This window comes from Astatotilapia calliptera, chromosome 7, assembly GCF_900246225.1.
Source record: "Astatotilapia calliptera chromosome 7, fAstCal1.2, whole genome shotgun sequence".
NCBI classification, from domain to species: Eukaryota; Metazoa; Chordata; class Actinopteri; order Cichliformes; family Cichlidae; genus Astatotilapia; species Astatotilapia calliptera.
This window is the reverse complement of record NC_039308.1, coordinates 60,776,696-60,790,414: the sequence shown is the minus strand read 5'-3', so window position 1 is coordinate 60,790,414 and position 13,719 is coordinate 60,776,696. Positions and strand designations below refer to the sequence as shown.

The window sequence follows — 13,719 nt, the reverse complement described above, 5'->3', positions numbered from 1 at the left end:
TCTGGATCGGACTGGTAACTCTCAAGTGTATTGAGTGACTTCATGTATGTAAATCACGATGTTCTCCAAAAGTTGATTTTGTTCATCTGGACGTAGCGTTTTGTGGGAGAAACGTTTCGTCACTCATCCAAGTGACTTCTTCAGTCTCAGCTGACTGCAGGTTTCCCCAAATCTTATAAACAGTACATTTGCACAATGACTGAAACCAGCCCACTGAAGGAACAATGGGCTGGGAGGTCAGTTCCTTAATCTGAAGAAGTCACTTGGATGAGTGACGAAACGTTTCTCCCACAAAACGCTACGTCCGGATGAACTGAATCAACTTTTGGAGATTTACCTACCTGGATGATTGAGCATGCATCAAATCACAATGTTATTTTTATCCTGCTTTCCTGCACTTTCCTATTTTTTCTACACTTCACTACCATTCAAAGTCATTATCCTTAACTAGTACTTCTTTCAGTTGCTCCTTTTTTAGGGGTCGCCACAGTGGATCATTTGCCTCCATATCACAACATCTCTAGCATCCTCCTCTGTTACACCAACCCTTTGCATGTCTTGCTTCACTACATCCATGAACCTCCTCTTTTCCTCTTGCCTGGCAGCTCCATATTCATCTCAGCGTCACCTCTGTAACCAGACCCGCCCCTCCAAAATACTAATTTCTAATCCTCTTACTCCCGTTCATCACCAGAGGAAAAAATCTTAGCATTTTTAAGTCTACTACCTCATGCTCAGCCTCCTGTTTTTTTGTTAGTGTCACATCTCTAAGTCATACATCATAGCAGGTCTCACTATATGTTGAAAACCTTCCCTTTCACTATCCTTCTGTCACAAATCTCCCTGTACACTTATTTCCACCTTTTCACCCTCCTCCGCACCCTTTTCTTCACCTCTCTTGTTCGCTGTAATTTCAGGAATTTAAACTAATCCACCTTCACTACTTCCACTCCTCAAATCTTTATCATTCCCTTATCTCCCCCCATCTCATTCACACCCATGTGTTTCATTCCTCTTCTCGCCAGTGCATTCCTCCACCTGCTACATACTCCGACTGCAGCTCACGTCCTCTGCAAACATAGTTCACTGGGAACCTAAATTAAACGAAAACCTAAAGTGCGAGTGCAAAAAAGGTAGTCTGGTTTTGTGAAAATAGCGATGAGAAAAAACAAATCAATGACAGTAATTCAGATTATTTCAATAAAAAAAATCTTCTTTTCTGTAGCTGCACTCAAAAAAACTTCGGATTACAAGATTAAACAGAAAGTTTGATTCAAGCGTTTCGTTGACTCTACAATTTTTCCACCCATGTAAAAACTTTTGATTGATCTGATAAACAGTTTAGCACTGAAGGCAGTAAAAAACTTTTTGTTGTTCTCCTCATGTGCAATCTAGCAAATCTACCAACATCCCAAGGCAATAATTCAAATTGTACTCGCATACCCAATGGAAAAAAGATCCAGTACATCCGGCTGCACAGTAAATATTCAGCCACGCTGAAATAAAATTGTAAGTATTGGCTCTGCACTGACATACCTAGTGTCAAGTTGTTGTGTTTTTCCATGCATACACCTAAATAAGACCTAATGTTGATTAATTGAGTACAAATTACACCGAAAACACAAAGAGCCGGGACTTCTCCGTGTGTTGTGTCAGACACTGCAGTACTTAGGCTCCTAAAGAGCGCAGATACTGCAGATAATGGTGAGGGTTAATTTCTCCCACTGTTCTCTGCATGTCAATGGGAAGCTCCCCGGAGCTGCCTCCATGCCTCAGCTTCTCCATCCTCCCACTCTCCTCCTCCCCTCCTCCACCTCCCCCTCCGCTCTGCTAGTGACTCACCCCACCAGCTTAGCACAGCCGAGTGGAGCAGAGCAGACAGCACGTCTGCCTCCCCTCCATCCCCTCTCGCAGGGCACCCCCACACACCCAGACGTTATGTAAGGAGCCCCCCGTGTGTCTGAAATTCAGCATGTGCATGAGAAAGTGTGCGAGACTGAGAGAGTTGGTGTGCATGCTCCTTGCATTGCCAGAATACAAATGTGCAAGCTCGCTAAGAGCTGAAAGAAATGTCTAGATATAGATTTGGAGTTTGGCAGAGTTTGTGTGTGTGCGAGAGAGAAAGAGAGAAAGGAGCTGGTGGTATTGCATAACCAAATAATGGGGAGACAGAGAAGTTTGAAGTTGCAACGCATTTACCTTAAAAACACAGTTTGAAGTTTCTCTCGTGTTAATTAACTCGTCTTATTTCAGTTGAATTTAGAAAAAAGAACAAGAATTAAACGTGCTCTAAAATTCATTAATACTGACAGTGCCTTAGTATTAAGAATATATAAGCAAAATTAAAGTAAGCCACAGTCTGATGTCAAGGGGGTGTGATAATACATGTAAATCAGCTTGTTTACCTGATTCACATCTCCTTTGGTCTCCACAGTTTTGGGTATGAATTCAGGGTTTACCTGCAGAGAGACGATGACCCGTCAGTGGCCTCAGATCTAGAAAGCTCTGATGACAGAGTCATTATCATCATCAACACCTAAAACAATCTATTCAACAGCAACGCACGGGTGATAGTGGGCATAACAATGGGAACACTGCCACCTACAGCACATCATCTAAAATCCTCTTCAGCTGTGCTCACTCAAAACTGAAAAGCAGGTGCACTCAGCTTGAACAATAAACACCATATGATTATTAATGTCAGCTGATTTTTAAAAGCAGGTAACATAAAAAAAACCTCAGCTGCCAGGTAATTTCCAGTCGCCAGGTGTTTGAAGCGGAAGAGACTGTTCCACTGTCCAGCTCCGCTCCGACAGGGGTCATAGTGCACAACCTGACATAAGGACACAAAATAAGAAGCTTTAGTTGTTTTTTTTTTTTATCAGAGATTAGCATGTTTTCAACAGTATCACTCCAAAGAATGTATTTCAGTGTCCAGCAGTTGAGAGGAGCTTTAATTATCTTGCTCACAGCTTGTATGTGAATTAGAGTACTGCACATATATTTAGACATATATCTGCACATTTAAAAAAAAAAAAAAAAAAAAAAGACAGCTGGTGTAAAAGCATTGAGATTAATTCGCTGAATGTAACACCGTGCGGTTACATGACCTGGAAGATTATGAACTAAAAGTCACACTGGCATAAATGCCTTGATTTTAAAGCTTTTGGTACGCCAACATCATTTTGCACCGCAGTATCAGAATGAGTCAGCGTCATCTCTTACACACTGGCAAGAACACAAGAATATTTTGTTTTCCGCAGACTGTTGCAACAACATGTCAGACACTGATACAGTAAGAGAAGTACATCCTGGCACAAACAGAGGGACAACAGGAACTTCAACTAACTGCAAGCTGATAAAGAGGAACATGCAGCACAACAGACGGGTTTATACAGAACTAAAGACGAGCACATGTCTTACATAAAGGGGAAATAATGTCATAAAGTCATGATTGAATGATCTTTTTTCATGGCAATTTTAATATCTGCTTATCCAAATTGTGCTGAGCACAGTTTACAAGTCAGGATTTTACTCTGTTAAAGCCGTGCCTGGCAGTTACTTAGAAGGAGAAACTGCCCCCTGAACGCCAAGTTACCCCGGGGCTGAATTTCCCAAACATACTACGGTCACATCTTCAGTCTGTTCTATGCTTTACCTCAATCTCCCACAGAGCCTTGGAGCTGGTAGCAGAGGTGGCAGACTGCCGCAGTGTGGTCCTGAGAAAAACGTACTGATGATCCTTGTACTCGTCACAGGTTAGAAACTTCTCCTGCTCAGCATGAAACAACCTCACAACGTCTCCCTGACAGAGGACAGCAAACAAAAACATGAGTGCTACATAGCAGAAAACTGCATGTTACACATTTTAAGACGCATATAATGAATGTGGTTCCATTAAAAATAATGGCTAACAAGAATATAAAGAAAGAGGGGAGGAGACGGGGGAGAAAAAAAAAAGCATACTCCTTTTAGGACATCGTCCCTGTAGTCACTAAACTTCATGAACAAGGTGACTTTCCAGCTGGTGTTGCAGTTAACAGCATTGACCTAGGGCATGCACACAAGTAGAAGACAATCGGATAAATAAGAGTCATCTGCCGAAATCACTATGATGATATAGTAATAATGTGACATCCTCCTTTTAATACCCAAGTGTGCCTCCTGATGAAAAACAATCCAAGTGCACTAGTCTCACCTCTTTGCAGCCAAGGTTATCCAAAAGCTCAATGTTACTGGCGTGAAGCGGCTGTCCGGCGTTCACTGGCATCAGCACCACTTTGTCTCCAACCACCACCTTGAAACCAATAGAACAGTCAAATTACAAAAAGAGACCCTGTTTTGTCAATTTCTTGCAGTTTTCCAATAGCTTAACAGGAAAGTAAGAATGCATCCATGCAAAGGGTTTTTCAAACATCCCCATTTTTTTTTCTGGTCAAGGGTGCAGCAGCAAAACAGGCTGGGCTTCACTTGAGAGAGTGGTCGAGCCGTTCACAGCAAACAGATTTATTCATACCATGGCCAGAGGATGTGAATGCAGCATTCAAAAGACACGAGGACTTAAAAGTGCACTTCCCTTTGCTTACTTAACACATGCTTTCTAGTTCATAAAATAGAAAGCTGTAACAGACTCTACACGGTCAACTGTTTCTCCTCTTAAGCATCCACACACAAGCACGCTGTGGTATCAGAAACAGGTGGCCTGTGCTGTTCTGGAGTATTTGACAATATTTCAGCAGTGGCAAACAGCAGATAAAAAGCAAACCAGCTGACTAGATTTTTAACCTCAACCTGACAGTCTACGTGCATTCGAAATGGTGTTGCATCCATGCTTTTCCACAGTATTTTGTGTCAGACCTAACACATGTACACACATCATGCACAATCAGAAGCAATACCTTTAACCATAGGATGCTAAAGCCAAAGGAGAAGGACAAAATCAGAAATGTTACTTGAACAGGACAAACAATGAACTGACAGTCTAGACAGAGGGAATGTCAAGTTTTTGTACAGTACTTCATGTCTACAAAGAGCTGATGCCAAGGAGACAGAAACCTACATTGTCTCCTTCGCTGCGGAGCTTCCAGAAGGGCTGAATATAGAACCAGGAGCCCTCATTTCCAGCCGGGTCCAAAGAAACCCGCATGGCATTCTTCTCAAGCAAAGCAGGGAGTCGCTTATTCACCGTCAGGTACTTATTACTCTTTATGTGCAGGAGCTGAGACAGAAAAATTAGGCAGTTTAGACACTGGGAGAGCAGTGGAGGAGGATGTATTCAGACCATTTATCTATCATTGTTGGGGGGGGGAATGAGTGTGAAGAAAAAAGACATATGATTCAGAAGAAAGAAAAACCCAGAAAATGCTAAAACCATGAAATATTTAACATTTTTGCTCAACAAATCTAAGTTATAATCTGAATAATCATCTGGCAAAATGTGTATACTGCAGGTGCAATTTCTGATGATGCTTCAGAGAACAGTGCTGCTTTAGGTCTGCCATCTCGTCTTTTTGTCCTCCACCCTGCACACCACGCTGATATTAGATTCAACTAAAGAAAAGTGGACAAATGATGTGTTTTTGAGAGCCTGCAAGTAACAAGGTGCCTTCATAGGTCTGTGTGTGTTAACAATAAGCAAAAACATTCCTCTGAAAATGCTCAGGTACAAGGACTGGACTGAATGAGCCATCCGCTCATTTGTAGGATATACGAGCTACTCCACTATGTTATTTAATTTGACTTCATTTGGAGACATTTCCTGAATTCACTGAACAAACGAGGTTCTAAATTAGCCCGTGCTTTGAGTCAATACAGACAAATTGCTTATCCATAAGGCGAGTTAACTAAGGTAAGGGAACAATGGCCGGTACCTTTCACAACAGCAGTTAAATGTGTGGTTTCCCAATCCAACCATGCAGGCAAGAGTTCAGCAATGAGTGAAATCAAATACCAGCATTGTTTTTTAGAAACCTGCCTGAGGTGTCAGGGGTTAGATGACAGTAACAGAAGCTGGGTAAACAATAAAACAAAATGTAGGCTCAGCACACAACAGAGTGTAACACCATAGTTTAAGAGATTATCTCTACCTGGATAACACTGCTGTACTTGACAACTTCTCCAAGAAGTTTCTTGTTCTCTGAATCGTTCTGCTTCTGCTCCAGTTCTGCTGCATGCTGCGTAACGAAGCAGACGATTGTTAAAAAGGTATTACATACACATCCTTCCTCATTCCACATTTTGTTTACAAACGGAAAGGTTGTCCACACAAGATCAACGACCAACCCTACGCTACCATTTTTTAAAAAATATGCTGGATGGTCATAATAAACTGAAGTATGCTCTCTTAACCTCTCTGCTCTGCTTCGTGTGTCACTGGTCAAGCAGAGGAGCAACGGAAAGAAAATAGTTCAACTGACAGCAAAACACAGTAGAGGCTCTCACGCTGAGGTCTAAAGAAAAATTGTATTTTACAGTTAAATTAGCAAAGTGATGTTAAACTCAATAATGATGTTGGCTTACTCATAACACATTGCGTCTTATCCTCACGTTGACAAATAAAGCTTAATAATTTAACACTCGGAGTCCAGATATCTGTACTAGATGGAAAAACTGGATTGGTGCATCCCTGATTTAAACTGTAATTAGGCATAAATTCATGCATAATTGCTTCCCGATTGTCATTTGAGCTCATGTGCCCAACGGCGGTTCAGAGTACCCGGTCTTCTCGGCGTCCCTGGTTTGAGTTCTTGAAAGTACCCCTGCTGAGGGACTTCATTGCTTACATGGGCAACAACAGTGTGACCTAGAGGGCTGTGACTGGGAGGGGCGGCCTGTCCACTATAAACCCAATTAGTGTTTTCTGCTACAAACAGTCTGTCCACAGCAAACTCCATGTTCAAGAACAACAGGGTTTATAAGCGCACTTGGTACAAGGACATCCTAGGTCACACTCTGGTCAGGTTTTGTAATCATATCATTACATCTGTGGCCATGTTTCTTCTGTCTGTTCTCTGCTAATAGCCCCATTACAAGCAGAAAGAAAACAACTGCATACAAGTTAAAAAGTTCTGTAGAACTTTTAAGGCTTTGAAATGCTCATAAAATTAAAAATCCTCATACCTGTAACTTTTTAAAGAGTTCTCCTTGTGTGTTGTTTCCTTGTTTCCCTTGTTTTGCCTTCCAGAACTGTTTCTGGGCCGAGTATCTGTTCATGGGACATACCTTGAAGAGGCAATCTGCAGAAGAGAAAAAAAGAAAAAGCAGTGAGGCTCACAGGACTCACCTGAGCCAGATAAAATGACACTCTAGCGTCTACATGTAGAGCTTGAAGCCTTGAAGTCATTTCAACACATCAAAGCTTATTTGTAACCCATAATGCAGTCTCAGAAAAGTCCAAGTTCACGTGTGTGCCCGCCCATGTGTGTGTGTATGACCAGAAACCAGTGTGACCAGTAAAATCCTACACACCTCTGAACTTTTTGGGTGGGTTGTTCAGGTCTCCAGCTTCAGGCTGGACAACACACCTATCATCGACAAGCCTGCAGAGAAGGACAAACATGAAATTGCATCAACATGATTACTATAGGTGTGTTATTACGGACTTAAACTCCTTTGAGAGCATTTTAATAAGCAGTAAACCACTCTATTATTGTGAGTGTGATATACTATAAGGTATATCACACTCACATGCAAATACATAAGGCAGAATCTCAAACTACAAATAATACCATGATTCGAATAGACAGTTTATAGCACTCCATGGGAAGAAAAGCTTTACTGTCTCTCTTCTCCATCACATCCATTTAATCCAAGGCAGTCCCATTATCTGGATGTGTTTCTGGGTGGGGTTCATCCACGTTGGCAGTGCTTTGATCTCTGCTTTCCTGACCAACATAGGTAATGTGGTGTTGTGCTGAGATAAAAGAACTAGAATAAACTGACGTCAAAGTTTCTATGACTTTTACATGGGTCCGATTAAAACTGTAAAATAAATAGTGTCAGGATAATTTAAAATAAAGCTGTGAGACTGCACATTGAATTGGTCACGGAAGATCAGGCCTCTCTGTGAAGTCTTTTGTAGCTCATAAAGTGCACACTGAGCCACCTCCACCTGGGGAAACCATGTGGTTTCTGTTCAGAGTGGATGAGGGGGCTTTCAATAGGTGTCATCCAGTTAACTGTCTTGTTCCCCCATATCCTCGCCTTTTATTTGCCACACACTAGACACGTTTCACTGAAAGGGTTAAGGGACACAGCAGGTCAGCAAAACTCGCCTTTCTGACACATCTGACGAGCACAGAGTTAAAGCTATGAAGTTGATGATGGCTGATAACTAAGGAAACAGAACCCAGTTCAGATTGAAAAAAAAGTATTAAGGAAAGAACAATTATAAGAATGCACATTCATCAACAGCCATTTAAAGTTATCTGATGCCATGAAGTGTATTCATTATGTACTATGGTGTCCTAAACTGGTTTAAATTGGTCCAGAAGCAGATCTTTGGCAGGCAAAAGCAGTGATCCCTTTTATTAAAAGTGTCCTTCTGCACACATCGTCTTTAAACTGCAAAATTTGGGCAACCTTTGTTAGCAGCCAGCACAGAGAGAGCTGAGGCTGAAGGTGCTTGTAAAAACCTTAATGGCTAAGAGCCCATTATTGAATCGGTGGGAAAAAAGCAAGCAGCGACAGAAAAAGAGCATCATTAAATAATGAAGGCTTATAACATTTCAGTGATTGTGGAGTTACAGGTTTTTCTTTTATGACTAAAATGCAACTTTAAGTTCCAGCTGTGAATTTCTTTGCCTCTTGTTGTGTACATAAGGAAGAAGACTCTGATATTTGATCTTACCAAACTACTGAACTAGTTATTTTATCTAAATCCGTATCCTGCCCATTGTTTGTTTTTATATATAGTGCCTTAAAACTATAAAGTGAAATTCCATTTCTTGCTGGGCAAAGGCACCAGAACATTCTGCAGAAGCAAAACTGAGACATGTGGAGAAAAAGGCCCTTTTGAGGCAAGAAGAATTCATGTAAAGTAAGCCTGTAAGGGAAATTATCACACTACCAAAGATGGTTTTTTTGCAGTATTTGTAGCATGCATACAGCTTTCACTTTCCCCGAAGAGAAATGCTAGCATTTTTTCTGCAGGCAATGACACCAGCTAATGAATTTCTAAAGACTCCATAATCATCCCATTCCATTTATCTCCTCTGCACCACATTTTGAGTTGCACAAGTGCATCCATTCATTCCGTCCGGTGGGGAGAAACATAATGCAATGCACAATTCCTCCAATTCATACAAAGCTGGCAGCTTTGCTAAAGAGAGCTGAGCCATTTCCCTTTTTAAGTCACGGCAGTCAAACAGTCAATCTACAGGCTGTGTATTGCTTCCTTCAACACTGTATCAAAGTTACATCTAAATGAGAAACAATAGAGCCCAACAGGAAGAATTATCACAAGGCTAACTGGCTAAAGAGAAGGGCTCTCTGGGAAAGCTCATAAATAAGGAGGGCCGCAGAGAGCTGGGCGTTAGTACAAACAGAAAGACTCTGACAGTGCCTGACACTCTGTAACCAAGTTAAACATGAACCAAAGATAAATCTAGCAGGCTGGACACAGGGGAGCTAATTATAGCTATTGCCTGTGTTTAGTCGACTGAGAAAATAACACAGACAAAAAAACGAAATAGAGAGCATGTAATGCAAAGCAGCAAGTCTATGTAACTGCTGTTAAATGTTTTAAAGAACAGCGACGGGCAACAGAACAATGACTCATCTGCAAGAAAAGTGGATGCATGTGAACAATTTCAACACGAATGCATGTTTCAACTTGCTGATACCACGGTACTCTAAATGAGTCACACACATACTGATTAAACAGACTCTTCCAATGAATTCACTTTTGGCAAAAAGGTATGAATGTGAAAATGTTTGGGTTTTTTGGTGTTGCATCTATGCATCAGTTTCTACTGTTAGTTGCAACAAACTGGACTGATTGTTACGACACATTAAAATATGGGAAATCTGCCAGTTAAACTGCAAGACTTAAAAGGTCAGGTTGGTGATGTCACTTGGAGGTTAGCCAGCTTTTGAGAGTTTGCAATGACAGGTGTGGAACTAACAGATTTGATGTTATTTTATGCAAACATGGACACGGTTGGGTAGATCAGGTTTAATTGCATTGACAGGGGTTGCAGCTCTGGGAGGATCTTGAAGGCTCTTTGCTTTACTTGCTGCTTCTCTTTGGGCCTGAGTGAGCTCTGGCACAGCAGCGTCCTTGATAAAATTCTCAGGGCACCAGTCAAACTACGTGAGCTATTGAAAGCACCTTGGTGGTTCAGCTACCCAATTTCGCTGTGCAAGAAACTGCACAATGACAATATAAAGCTCTAAGTCTCTAAGTCTCTAAGAAAGGCTGATAAGAATTTAATTATTTTCCCTTTGCAACAATAGCAGGCGTGAACAATCGTTGCTGTGCACTTTTGCTTTTTTGAAACTTACAGCCTCTGTGTACCATGTAGGGTGCCGTCACTTCGATTTGCATTACCACACGCCTTAACAGTTAGCAGCTTAGTTCACACCAGCAGATAAGTCAGGAAACAGCATTGCATTCAAGGGTTACACACAGTTCGGCTTCTATTTGCTCCAAAACTCTACAGATTATTTGAGCATCTGATGTGAGGTACCTGTTGGCAGGAATGACTTAAAGCAGGACAAAGGAGAGAGAAGAAGAGTTGGGGAAAAGGAGAGAACATGGGTGGGGCAGAGCCATTCCTCAGGGCCAATCAGTGTTTCCACACTCGTTCAGCAGGCTCAGAGGCCAGAGTGTAACCCGGAACCACCGAGGCATTTCACCTTGCACTGAAGCTCTCAGCTCATGAGGGGCGACAACCAAACAAACTGTGTGTGCAGCTTCTTCTTTTTCTGCACTGCTTTCCAAAGAAAAGCTGTTTTATTTTCACCAAGTAAAACTGATAAGTAATCTACTGAGTGCAAGTGCTACAACATAGGAAGGAGTCAAAACCAATGGTTTCCTCATTTTAAAAAAATTATCCTGAATATCATTATAATGACACAATAAACACCAATAAATTAACAATAAATGACAAGAGCAAACGGGAATCAGTGAAAAGGTTTTAAATATCTAATATGACTTTAGAACGTTTTTCTTCTTTTTAGCCCCCACATTCACCTTGCACCCTCTCATGTTTATCTTGCAATCCACCAGATTCGTTTTCAATCTGTACATGGACTGCAAAGAGATGACTTCAAAGCATGTGCAACATATAGAGCACACTCATTCCTTCACCTAAACAGGAAGAGTCTAGTCCTTTATTTAAGTGAACACTATAAATATTTGAACATCATCCAAATAAGAGGTAGCCTAGAGCTTCACTCGGTGTCAATTTATTTTGTTAGACGTGGTCTATTTAACAGGAGGAGTGGCATTCAGGGTCATTGGACATTTCTTATCTTAACGTCAAATGAATGAACAACTACTCTTCTCTCAATCTGGTCACCCTGACACCTCCTCGTGCCTCTCTCTGGGCCCCTGAACCATATGTTGGTGACCACAGTAACAAGAATCCGCTCGCAGCCTCTCGCGAAGCGTACCTGGGCAACACGCTGGTTTGCATTCCTGTTAGATTTGCGTAAACGTGAAGAATTTCCTGAGAAGGAGCAGTTTACGCGCCGATGGGCCTTGACCGCAGGTCGCACTTTAGGTTTTCACTTGTTGGATTTGCATAAAACATACATTTGAAGAAGTTCATGCCTGATGTAAAGTGAAAGCAGTTTTTAAGCGTGCATACGGGAGGGTTAAGCCATGGACTCTTGAGTGATTAGAAATTGAGATAGAAAGGAGGAACGTACCCCAAAGTACTGATGAAGCCATTCACCGAGCCTTCCGCGTACAGAGACACAATGTCTCCAATGTGAAGAAAACTGGATCTGTGCTCTGGCATTTTCACCGAAGATATGTTTCACACTCGTTCTTGCTTTTCCATTTATGAACAAATCCACACGTTACAGCGCCTCCAGTTTGGCATCAGCCATCAGATTCGCCGTCATTCTTCCAGATCTGCCGCTCGGCAAAGTCGATCGAGTAAGGTGAAAGCGCAAGAGGAAAAACAAGCAGGCGAGTTTGAGAAAAGCGCTGTGTTTTTGCACTTAATCAACTTCTTCCTGTATGTCAGAGAGACCCGCAGTCTTCACATCCACTCTTCGGGGGGAGGAGACTGCCGCTGTCACGGCTGTGAGCAAATTCCGTTCAATGACAAGTTTTTTGGTTTTTGCTCAGAGCAGGCGCACTGAAAACACAAGTCATTAAATGGCGTTTTACAAGGAAATGCAATTGCATAAGTGTGCGGAAAGACACCTGTAAACATGTATCATAACAGACACGGGGGAAAGTAATTCAAATATATTAAAATTATAAACTGGGCACAAGCCATGAGTATGTTTGTGCAGCTGGACAAAGATCCCACATTATAAATCACAAACTATCAGACTGTCGGATCTACCCGTCATCTCTGTTATCTTGATCAAAACTATTCATTTCCGTGTAAATATTCATATTGGTCTCAACACAGTGCAAACTTCTGACTGCTCAGCACTGTAATGGACAAACATGGTACTGCACTCTTTTGTAACCTATACAATTTTTGTGTGATTTCACAAAACTTCACAGTTTGACTCATTTGTGTTGAAGTATCTGCTCCTTCACTCATAAAGACTCGCATCTTCAGCAGCTTCTTGTTTTTACACATTTTTTTTTCAAATGAGCTTATAAAAGCCAAACGACAATGTCCTTTATTGTCATTGTACATGTACAACAAAATTGTGGTTACGTATAACTTTTGGTGATGGTAATAACACAAAAAAAACAACTAAAAGCAGCAAAAACTGCATTTATAAAACGAGTGGGGGAGTAGAAATTACGACCCAGCTACTCCAAAAAATGCTACTGTGAGCTATTTTTTTTCTATCGAGCTACACTGGTATCAGTCAGCAGAAAAACCATCCAGAGTGACAGATGGTAAAAAAAATAATAATAATAGTTTATCCTAATTGAGCTTTTATGTTCACTAAAACAGAAGAAAGGAAAAAAAGCTCTGCAGATATTTTGAGAACCTGGTATGAAACTTGCTCATTTGTTTCTTCCTTGTGACTGCGAGCTTCACAAGGTCAGAGCCATCTAAAAGATCACATTCAGAAGATTTCAGACATTTCTGCAGCTGTTCTCTCTAAAACAACCCAACTGTCACTAAACTGATTTAGATGGATCAACTGCACTGTAGATGAGAGAAAATATAGGCATGTAATTATGGGGTAAAGTACACCTTTAAAGCAGTTGCTCCCAAATTAAAAAATAATAATAAAAACTTTCTGGCTTGTGTCTTTTTACTTGTTATCAGTTCCATTGATTAGATGTTTCTCCTCCAAACTTTGAGGATAAAAATGTAAAATTACAAAATATTTAACCAAAAAAAGACATATATTTTAAAGAATCATATAAACTTGTGCTTGTTGTTCCTTTTTGTTCACCCTTTCTTATGCCATAACTATTTACATTTGGTTAAGAACCACTGAACTAAACCACCATGGTGCTGTTAAAACATAGTTATGTATCAGTACTAATAACGTAATAACATACACAATTATGTCATTCACAACTCAAATAGGATACATTACACTCGATCCATCCAGCTGTCCTAG

At 41.0% G+C, this 13,719-nt stretch overlaps 1 protein-coding gene across 1 annotated transcript in view; it reads right to left on the bottom strand.

Moving 5' to 3' along the window:
- Positions 1–12,321, bottom strand: part of LOC113026984 (inositol 1,4,5-trisphosphate receptor type 2-like) — a 67,393-nt gene extending 55,072 nt beyond the window's left edge. The window contains exons 1-10 of the mRNA XM_026176344.1: positions 11,875–12,321; positions 7,468–7,538; positions 7,120–7,235; positions 6,087–6,173; positions 5,060–5,218; positions 4,199–4,297; positions 3,967–4,050; positions 3,659–3,805; positions 2,738–2,833; positions 2,406–2,459 (exon numbers count right to left, since the gene is read on the bottom strand). Of these exons, the coding sequence (XP_026032129.1) occupies positions 2,406–2,459; positions 2,738–2,833; positions 3,659–3,805; positions 3,967–4,050; positions 4,199–4,297; positions 5,060–5,218; positions 6,087–6,173; positions 7,120–7,235; positions 7,468–7,538; positions 11,875–11,966 (1,005 nt within the window). The 5' untranslated portion in view covers positions 11,967–12,321. The remainder of the gene's footprint in view (positions 1–2,405; positions 2,460–2,737; positions 2,834–3,658; positions 3,806–3,966; positions 4,051–4,198; positions 4,298–5,059; positions 5,219–6,086; positions 6,174–7,119; positions 7,236–7,467; positions 7,539–11,874) is intronic.
- Between the last annotated feature and the right edge of the window lie 1,398 nt (positions 12,322–13,719).